Source organism: Acyrthosiphon pisum, chromosome A1 (assembly GCF_005508785.2).
Source record: "Acyrthosiphon pisum isolate AL4f chromosome A1, pea_aphid_22Mar2018_4r6ur, whole genome shotgun sequence".
Classification (NCBI taxonomy): Eukaryota; Metazoa; Arthropoda; class Insecta; order Hemiptera; family Aphididae; genus Acyrthosiphon; species Acyrthosiphon pisum.
Window position 1 is genome coordinate 35,767,785 of NC_042494.1, and position 11,335 is coordinate 35,779,119.

An 11,335-nucleotide genomic window follows, 5' to 3' on the forward strand; every position below is an offset into this window, starting at 1 on the left:
AAAGTCATACGACGAATCGACAATATATAACTATGTTGTATTACATAAGAAAACCAAATGTAAAATAAAAATAATATTTTGTATTATTATTTCATTAAATCTATAATGAATAATAATTATAAAATAAGATGTCTAATCTTGAATTACTAATCTATGAGAAAAATCAATGAAAGCTAAAGACTTTTTTATTTTAATGGCACTTTCGTACCACATGTACCTAGGGGTGCAGCATATTTATTTTATGATATTATTGTGATTACAGTATAATTTATTTTACTTATAGGTAACTTATATTTTTTCCCAATCTAATATAATATAGGTAATTTAAAAGTTACAATAAGGATTACGGACCAAATTAAAATAATTTTTTGTACTATACTAAATACTTGATGTCTTAATAATACGACGTATACTATTAAAAGTCATACAAAAATATTAAAATATTAGGTTTCTGGTTTACTATTAATTTAAATATTATTATTGTAATTATTATTATTATTATTATTATTTATCAATCATAGTTAAATAAAATACAAACTATATTACGCACATATCATCTGATAATTATCACTTTCTGATTTTAAGACTTGAAACTATATAATGTAGTTTAAATTTTAAATTTTCAGAAATTAATTTCCTACGTACAGGCTACAAACATTGACGAATATGAAAATTGCAAACAATGTCGACAGTTAACTAATTAGTAATTATAAAAATGTATTATGTATGGTTTAATTAGTATAGAATAAATAAATGATTTTGAGTGTTTTATTTATTTTTAGATTAGTTGTCTTTTCATCCCGATCGATAATACACAGTACTTATAATACGAATTTTAAGAAATCATAAAAGTTAAAACTATAAAAAGATCTCAAAGAGTTATCTTAATATAATTTCATAAAAATTACACAAATTAACTTGACTGACTTGATTTTTATACCATTCAAAAGTAAAGCCATCTTAATTAAATGTAAATGTATTTTATTTTATTATTATTTTTATTGTTTGAATACAGACACAAACATAAAACGACGATACCTAACTGATTTTGTTCTCCTGTAGAGTGTGAAACGATACTAAATAAATCATTAGGTAGCTTATTATTGTTATTACATTTATTTATTATTAATTTAACATATGAAATAACGGAAAAATGTGAATTAAAATTATTACCATTGTAAATATATACAAAAAAATACAAAGAAAGGCATATAATGTACCTATGCCATAAAAAAAAAATCACAATTTCGATGAATTGGTATAAACATTTAAAAGAACTAAAAATTAACAGTTAACATAAAACTTAATTATTTATACACGTTAAAAATATCATAATCTAATTAGACGAAACTCTAGTTATATATGAACTATTGTATTGTATCTAAGGTCATGACTATTATAATATTTTAAGGCCCTAATGGTGAATTGATAAGGAGTGAGGTGGATAAATAATTAACGAAATGGGTTTAGTTTATAATGCAAGATAATAAATTAGTCACGCCAAATGCTTGAATGATTAAATATACAAAATAATATGTCTGGAATAATATATTCTATTTGAAAAATGCAGATATATCTTGTAATGTTTTGTTTTCAGTTTCTGGTAGATAAAAGTAAAAATATACAGCACCAAATAAACCAGAAATTCCAAATATAGTAAATGTATTGTAAAAGTTCACAAATTTTGAGAAATCAAGATAATACTTGATCATGAAGAAAATCAATAAGTAACTATATGCCGTACCAGCGCTGCAGGTGATGTTTCTACTCCTGAAATGTATTAAAAACAATTAAAGTTTTCGAATTAAAATAGGTATAATCAAATAGAAATATTTTTTTTATGCTCACTTCATTGGAAATATTTCACTTAAAAGTATCCATGCAATAGGCATTAATCCAAACGATGCTAAGAAAATTGCAGTTAGAAAGAATATTAACACCAACCAAGCAGTTAATGGTTTTGAGTTTGTCCAGTACACACCAATTAATCCGACCATTATATAACAAATTGAGGAAATTAATAACGTCGACAACGTAAGGAATCGTTTACCTAATTTGCTGATAAGAAACATCGTCAATACTCCTCCAATTGTTGATAAAAATACTGAAAATGACTATGACATTGTAAACGATTAAAATGCGATATCATTAAAAATAATAGTAATCGTCATATTGTTAAATGTTGCTATGTTATATGACACACTCAATGACAGTACTTACTAATGTAAACTCGACGTTAATGGGCGCACCGAATTCAGTAAAAATTTGCAATAGATACGGCCCGTACTATACTCCAGACATTAAATTCGCGAAAAAAAAGTATACCATTAACAGACGGAACGGTCTGTACACTTCAGGCCGAAGAAGTTGTCCCCAAGAACTCGTTGTGCCTTTCACATCTAGACAAAATAATATATATACATAATATTATGTATGTTACGGAAAATAACGTTATTCATCGGTCATTAACGTTATTGACAAAATACATAAAGGTATCATTATAAGCCAAACACTAAGGAAATTATGCTGATAGATATCATACTGGTTTACACACTTTAGGTATAATAATTATGCACTTACCTGTCTCGATGTCGTCATTATCGTGTACCACAGTAGACGTATAAGCTATCATTTCTTTGAATTCTTTGCTTGAACCCGTTTCTTGTGACGGCCATCCCCTCAATTTGGCAAGACTTCGCTGAGCCTTTAATGGTTTGCCTTTGGTCAACAACCACATTGGAGATTGCGGTGTCTAAAAGTACGCGTTTAAACAGCATTATAATCATTACTTGGTGAAAAATATATATTTCACTCATGGAACAATATTTACTTGATTTTATATCATTATAATATATGCGTATAATAATTAATAACTAACAAGTTCTTATTAAAGAACCAACGTTTTCGAACTTTTTTATTTAGCGTTAACTGGTAGTGGATTTGATTTTTTTTTTGGACTCAAAATAATATATACAATGTCCCACGAGGATTTACCCATTGCGATATCTCCTGAGATAATAAATACATCATAGATCTGTTGTTTTTTTTTATTAGACTCGCAGAGACATGATTTATATAGTTATTTTAGATTCTGAGTGAAACGATGAATGTATAGATTTTACAATGATGTGTGTTTTTTTTAATTTTTCTAATTTTTTATTAAATTTATAAATTGAGGAAAAACGGGAAATTTTACAAACATTTGTATACCCACTTTCAAATTAAAATATAATAAAAAGCCTATGAGATTGTCTAGATATTCTTAATTTTTAATTTTATAAGAGGGTAATTTACTCTTAATTTTTAAAATTTGCTATGTCGATAAGACAACACATAATCACGCGGGTAGGTACTACGTCCTCTTTAATATAATATTTTAGATTCTGAGTGGAATGATGAATATATTGATTTTACAATGATGTGTGTGTGTGGTTTTTTTTTGTGTGTCTGTCTTCACCTTTTGGATAGTAAAAGTGCTTGGATTTTCTTCAACATTATCTTCTCTGATAGGAAAGTATATCTAGTTGGTACTTTGGGGGGGTCAAAAGTAAAAATTTCCCAGTAGTTTTCAAAAGCGCCGTGAAAAACAAAAGAAAAATTAAGGAAATTCGGGGATTTTTACGCAAAATCTGTTTTCGAAAAAATTGATTTTGGTTTTTGTTGCAACTCTTAAATAAATTACCGTAGGTACATGAAATTTTGACCGAATGTTTATATTAACATTTTCTATACACCATATCATTTTCCAAATATTTTGACTTATTTTGAGCTGTTTACGGACATTTGTAGTTTCCGTTGTTTATATTTTTTTTTTCTATAAATATCGATAAAATTTTATTTGTTGGTTAAAAAAGTTTGAAAATTTAATAAAAGGTTCCTATTATATTGTTTCAATGGCAGATGAGAAAAAATTAAAAATCCATAGTCACAATTGTTTTTAGCATCTTAAGTTCAAATATTGACAAAATACGTAAAAATGACGAAAATTTCCAAATTATTTTGAGTTAAGAATTCGTAAAATTTTTTCTTTTTAAATCCAAGACTTGAAAATGTAATATAAGATTTCTCATAATATTGTCTACCTTTATAAAAAAAAAAATGTTTACAAGAAAGTCAAATTCAATTTTTATGAGGGTTTGAAATTCATATTTTTACAACATTTCATTTTCGCTCGATTTATCATGTGACGATTTTCTTATTTTATTCTAATTAAAAAACGAATGACTGTATATATTTGAAAATTTCACTGAATGTTAAAATTTTCTTTTTCTATGCACTGTAAAATTTTGAAAATATTTTGACTCTTTTTAAGCTGTTAACGGACCTTCTCCGTTCTCAATTTTTTTAGGTATTTTTTATAAATATCAATACAATTTTATCTGTTGGGTCAAAAAATGTAAAATTTAATAGAAAGCTTCTGATATATTGTTACAATAGCAGTTGAATAATATTAAAAATTCATAGGCACAATTTTTTTGTATATACATTTGAAGTTCAAATTTTGACAAAATTTATCAAATTTAAAATTGAATAATTATTTTATAGTTAAAAATGTATAAAATGTTTACCTTTTATATCTAAGGATTGAAAATTTAAAACAAGATTCCACGTAAGTAGTTCTAAAAAATCTAAAAAATACATAAGCCCAGTTTATTTTTATAGTCATTTCAAGTTAAAATTTGGACGAAATTACATATTAAAAAACCTAGAATAACTATTTTAGTTATTTTGTTGTGATTGTATAATATATCTTATGCCTAGATTCAGTCTCCTCTCAGAATCGTTTTTCTTATACAATGATACTAGGTATATCATTGAATTCAAATTTAATACCATCCATTATACAGGGGCCCACTTGTAACCTACTATATAGTACCATTGATTAAATATTTAATCAATGATAGTACTATACGTCTATACAGCAATGCGACATCCACTTGCCCACCTTTTTAATTAAATTACATTTTTTGGTAAACAATTTAAGAAAATTATTATTTTATTTTTGAAACAATATTGAAGATAGCTATTTTATAGAGTTTATTTTTTTGAAAATGTTGACTTCAACATTTCATTTTCATCAATCTTATGATTTTTAATAACATTTTTAGTTTATAGATAAAACTGAAAAGACTCGGTTTTTGTACGGGTGGTGAGTCCCTTTCTATGGCTAATGGGACATACTGTATACTTCGGGTTTATCAAACACAATAATATTAGCGAGGCATAAACGCGTAGTGTTATTAAATATGTAGCTAACCATAAACAGTATGACGATGTTCACGATCGGAATCGACATGCCGATGAGCACGGTCAGCCTCCAGTCCAATATGAACGCGTTTATCAACGTAAACAGGAACGAGCCAACGTAGCAGAACACGTTTGTCATTGACATCAGCGTGCCCCTCAGCTTGGGCTCACACACCTCGCCGAGGTAGGCGGAAGTCGGGCCTCCTGAGTATCCGACACTAATCCCCATCAGCATAGAGCACACATACAATGTCCTGACGCTGTTAGCGTAAAAGAACATGATCTGTGATGCTATGAATGGTATGTTGGTTAATATCATACAGGTTTTGTGACCAAAGCGGTTCAGCATTAACGATGATAGTGCACTGCCCAGGGGTGTGAACAAGAACAGAAAACTACCTGTAAAGTTATTGACTAGGTATATTACATGTTTTGAATAAACGAGACGGAATCAGGTGTAGATTAGATATCAGCAATGGCGTACGCAGGGGTATGGTTCTAGGGTTCAGACCCCCCCTCCCAAAAAAAAAAATTCTATTTACCACTATTTTGGTACATCTGTGTCAATTGTTGGTATTTTTTAATAGATATAAAATAAATTTTTGAATATGGCAACAACGTCGATAATCATAGTTTCGGTTTTTTTTATGGCTGATTTAGAACATTGCTGAACGTCTGCTATACTCGTAATCGATGGTGTAACATCGTTCATCGTTTATTATCACGTTTATTACAGACTGCAGATGCGCTATAGATGATCAAGTTAAATACTGTAAATGTAGAATAAATATGAGAAGAACTATAATTTGTTATGTAAAAACTGTTTAGAAAAAAATAATGTAAAGTATTTACTCAGGTAAAACCCTAACCAAACTAAAATCTTGCGTAAGGGGCCTAGGGGTGCAAGCTTTTTTTTTTTAAATACATAATAATTTCATACTAATACATAATATAAACTTATAAAATTAATTTTTGTTGTCAAAAAGTGACATTTTTTATTATTTTATGTAAGGAAGAGTGTGGAGAAAAAAATAGTTCAGCGAATAACTGTCTATTAAGTAGCCCTGTATCCCGATATCTATATTTTTAAATTATCAAGCTATTGGATTTGGACATCTATAATTATATATCATTTGATGTTTAAATTCCTGATACGTTGGACGTTTTATAATAATTGTACGTAAGGCGTACCTATTTACTGTTAAATTTTCTAAATTAATATAAATGAATACTTTATACCACAGTCTATGAATTTTTATCATGGTCGAGGTATCGGACTTTATACCAAAGTCCATATGATATTAGCCTTTGACCTTTGTGGTTTAATTTAAAGCTGAGTTTCTAGTAGACCGTGGCAAGTTGAATATATTCGAATTTTAACTTTTTACCTAAATAATATCGAAAACGATGAGAAACTCTGGATTCACACGCAGTGGGAAAAGTGATAACAAGATATTATCCTTCGGTCAGTTCGTTAAACGAAAATTATGGTCACCACGCCGTCTATTTGGTGCCGTTAACTAAATGCCGTGGGCTGCGCGCGTTAATGTAACACTCACATCTATCACCAATTTATAATATTATATTCACATTTCACGGGTTTTTCTTACTAGCTAGGATGCCTTTACGACCGTTATTACCTACTTATTATTCTATTGTAATCAAACACAATCATGTAATCAGCTTATAGGATTGGTAAGTCCAAACTAATTCGTATGGAAATGTGTAATTTTACCGAGCCAAGACGCTGGTTCGTCCGTCAAAGGGGGAAGTACGTCTTTGCTCTTATCGCTCGCTAACGCTCCAACAATTATTGTCGAACATACGAGTTCTATGCCGATTCCGGTCATTATGAAACATGGTCCAGCCATTGCCAAGCTCTGCAATACATAACAACGCATGTTTAAAGTTACAATAGGTACACAATTTATACGAGTTACATCTGTACCTACATAATTATATTGTATTTTTTTCCTTGTCAACTAAAAAAATATGTTATTTACTTATTTACTCGAAAATAGTTATTAAGGTCCACAATAGCAAGTTCACTCAATTTTAATATTTATATTATGGTTTTTTTTTTTTTTAAATACGGCAATAATGTTTTTTAGGTTCTATGTGTAGTATGCTCTGTAATCGGTATACATTAATTTCTGTGACCTTTATGCGAATTGTAACTTATTATTATATTTCGTTTGATATTATTGAAAGTTTATGTTGCAGCCCATGAAGCGCATATACTTTCAACCTGGAAAATAGCATGTCGTAAGCAATATAATTAGAAGGTACCTACCTATTTACATAAAGTAACGGTCAGTATGATACAATTTCCTCTCGATCTATATTTTAAAAATATTTAAAAAATCGATCTGTTTGTATACCGTACAGATTTCTTAAAAATTATTTATGCGTCTTAAGTACCTATACTAGCTATATTATATATTTTTAAAAAATCAAAACACATTAAATCATTAAATTATATAATACAAAGTTTAAAGTACCTAGTACGTCTTACCTATACCAGCTACCAGCCTATAGTTACAATAATAAAACTTAAATTTGTGCTTCAATTAAAATCAGAATAAAACTCATACCATAATTATTATGTTCTTATGTCATAATTTTAAAAACAAAAATGATTGACTTACAGATAAATGTTGAAATTAATAATACGAATGTATGATATTGTTGGATAAACCTCATACAAGTCGTATGATAATCCTAAAAGTTAAAAATTATAATTATTTTAGCACCATCCATAGAATGAGAGTTTTTTGTAAAACTATAAAACCCGTATGAATAAATTAATAATATATACAATTATATATAATCATACAATTTTACTACATAATTTATTTGCATCTTAGTTAGTTATCTTATATAAAATATATTTGAGTACAAACTAACTTGGGCTAAAATGGATTTAAAGTTGTAACTGTAGTCATTATTGGACTCCATTTCTTTTCACTGATCGGTTGTATTTTGCAAAGTTTCCTATAAATTAAAACAATAGTTAGAAGGTACAGAATTAATTTGTATTGTCCAGATACTTATTTACTTTTTTTTTTTTTGATACCTGAAAACAAGGGTGCCCACAGGAGGGGGCAGGAGTGGCCATGCCCCCTCCCGATTTTTTGCCAATATTTGTATATTACAGTACCTATATTTTTATAAATATTTTTAAATGTTTTGTAGCATTTTCATAAAATAGATCGATAATTGATTAATCATTAAGATATTAGTGATACAATTGTTTTGTGTTATCGCGACCATGGTATAGCATTATAGTCATAAGCATCTAAAGTTCCAAAGTCTGATTGACAGTTATCAATTCAATTTATATTTTATTTTGGTTTGTGAAATGTGAATTATAATTTCAAATTTGTATGATCCATAGCCTTTTGATAACTATAAGTACCTACTAGTCAAAAACAAGTATATTAGGTACTTTATAACCTTAACGTATTTATATTAAGATGAATCCACCAAAAAGAAAACATACATTTATGGATAATTTTGTTTGTTAAATATCAAAAAATGATGACGACAGAAGTACTGATGATCAATAATCTTAATATTTTATAAAATTAGATAGTTAATATTATAATATTATGAATAATGATTTACAAGATTTGTTTCAGTGCTCTTATTATGTCTCATAATATTTTGATGAAAATATACAGTTGATCATATTATTGTATCACCAGTTTATTTACTAAGTTTGTAATGAAACTATAAAATACTATACCTAATATGTTATGAATATAATATGTATACACCTTGCCCCCCTGGTGAACATTTTTGCGGGCGCTCTTGCCTGAAAATACATTAAATCATTACAAATTAAACGATTTGATACAAAGTCGAAAGAAGTTATAATATTATATATAATATAATCCAACTTAAATCGGCACTTTAATATAAATCAGAATAAATTCGTACCATATGTTAGATTGCTCAACAAAATAAATAACATTGTTTATGATTTTCGTAATTTCACGAGTTTTGTCAATATTCTAACTTTTGCAGACTCTCATAACATATGATTTTGGACCTAGGTAATTAAAATCTTAAAATAATTTAATTCTTTTTTTATCATTAATTGTAAGAAAGAAATATAAAAGTTGGATATTTATATAAGTACCTACATAAATTCTTAAGAATTCATTTGATACAAGAAAAATATAATATAGTCAAATATATGCAATAATATTTAGGTACATAAATATTTATATTTACCTTTTTAATTATAGCTGATGTCTTTGTTTTAATTGTAGGTACTTGAAATCAATAATTAAACCAATTGATCATATTGATTTAAATTTGACACAACAAATTATATTGTTATATAATTATTTTTTAATTATTTATTTCTTCATTACATTACATTACATTTAATTATATTTTTTATTTTTTATAATTTCATATAGTTTTGTTTTTATAAATATAAAAATTTTTTAAATTATTTCACGATACTGCTATAACAATAATAACAATGAAGGTTTACAGTACTGTTACAGCAATTGTAAAATAAATAAAGAAAAAAGTAGTACCTACGTAATTGTGCTAATAAAGGTAAATTGAATAAAACGTCGTACTGTCCATCAATGTGTTATATAAATAATATAATATTATGACTCTCTAGAATTTTTAATGTTTTTCGAATATTTATAAGAAAATAGTATCTTCTAACAAAAAGGTCTATCTACTTTCTTACGTCATCAAATTAATATGTGCATGTGATAATTACTCATTTTACAACAATTCATTAGTGCATACAATTTTTTTCACAGTAATTATTATTAGTAAGTATTAAAATTATATTTTTGGTATTTGAATGTTTATGTCACATTTAATTTTAAAATTGTGTAATACTAAACAGATAATAATTACGTATAAGTAAAAACATGTTAAAAAATAAAGTTATAAAGTAATAACTAGTAATATAATATAATAAAGTTATAAAAACCGTATATTATTCAAATTGCAACAGAAAATATTGTTTTTGGGTCTAAGTTTTAGAAATACGTAAATACATAAAATATTGGTTCACTGCTCGTATACTACATAACAGGGATAGACGTCCACGTGGGAACTCTAAAATTCCAGCAGCCGTATGAATATTATGTCAGTGAGGGTCAATCCGTGATTGACACACAAGATTTTGCCGTTGATCGTTGGATCAGAGCTTTATCGGATTGCCGTTACGGTGTGAACATGCAGAGAGTATCCGGTCGTCGGAATGTCGGATACTCTGTACCTGCCCAATCACCGATGCCACCCTTTCGTATGATTGCAGAGATGGACGCCCACACGCAAACACGGAGTCGGATCCAATATCTAACTGTCAAAATATTCACGGACAAAATATCAAATTTATCCGTTTTTATGAAAATTAGTAGATTACACTTTATACTTTCTAATAAAATTGGCCCAAATATCAAATTATTTAATTAGCACGTTTGTATCAATAGTATCACAAAATATACTAAACAAACATTAGTCAAATACTCAAATAATATAAAATAAAATGTAGAGTAAATATATTAAATAATTTTCAAGCATTTTGACCGAACGAATAAAATTCTATAGGTAAAAAGTAAATTATAATAAAACAGAAAAGGATCTAGGAACTATTTTTAAAAACGTTTTCCTACATTTTTAAAAAATAGTGTAGTGAAGTATTATTATAGCAGATTATTTTATTTTATTGTGTGCATGTTTAAGTATATTATACTATATTATTTATTAATTGATTATATTAATCTACCATAGGTGGAATACGACAAACTTGGTATAACTTTGATACTTTAGAGTTAAATCATACACTTACGTATAAACAGCACGGGGTCCGCGATCTACCGCAGGTAGATTGTCTACCTGATAATATACTGCTGCGAACCCGATTTTTTATTCTGGGCCACGGAAAAGTTAAGATAAGTTTTGAACACCATACACCGATTATTAATAACGAATTTAACAAGTTTGAGTCATATAGATTTGGTACCTACATTTAACGGGCAACGAAGTGCACGGGATCAGCTATTTTTGATAAAAATATATTTTTCATTATTACCACTAGAACATT

General features: G+C 27.7%; 2 protein-coding genes across 3 annotated transcripts; both read right to left on the reverse strand.

The window, feature by feature from the left end:
* Positions 1-1,321: 1,321 nt before the first annotated feature.
* Positions 1,322-2,104, reverse strand: LOC103309859 (facilitated trehalose transporter Tret1-like). Its single transcript, XM_029486961.1, has 2 exons — positions 1,849-2,104; positions 1,322-1,770 (listed from the first exon to the last, which is right to left on the reverse strand). Exons 1-2 carry the CDS (start codon positions 2,070-2,072, stop codon positions 1,554-1,556), a joined length of 441 nt encoding a protein of 146 aa, XP_029342821.1. The 5' UTR covers positions 2,073-2,104; the 3' UTR covers positions 1,322-1,553.
* A 153-nt stretch (positions 2,105-2,257) lies between these two features.
* LOC100573362 (facilitated trehalose transporter Tret1-like) lies at positions 2,258-8,554 on the reverse strand. Of its 2 annotated transcripts, XM_029486960.1 has the most exons (6): positions 8,155-8,553; positions 7,896-7,968; positions 6,983-7,127; positions 5,258-5,646; positions 2,581-2,752; positions 2,258-2,399 (listed from the first exon to the last, which is right to left on the reverse strand). In XM_029486960.1, the coding sequence occupies exons 3-6, from the start codon at positions 7,116-7,118 to the stop codon at positions 2,287-2,289; spliced, it is 810 nt and encodes a 269-aa protein (XP_029342820.1). In that variant the 5' UTR covers positions 7,119-7,127; positions 7,896-7,968; positions 8,155-8,553; the 3' UTR covers positions 2,258-2,286. The 2 variants fall into 2 exon arrangements, with proteins under 2 accessions (XP_029342820.1, XP_008184659.2); XM_008186437.2 differs by lacking the exon at positions 7,896-7,968 and having other exon boundaries at positions 8,155-8,554.
* Positions 8,555-11,335: the final 2,781 nt, after the last annotated feature.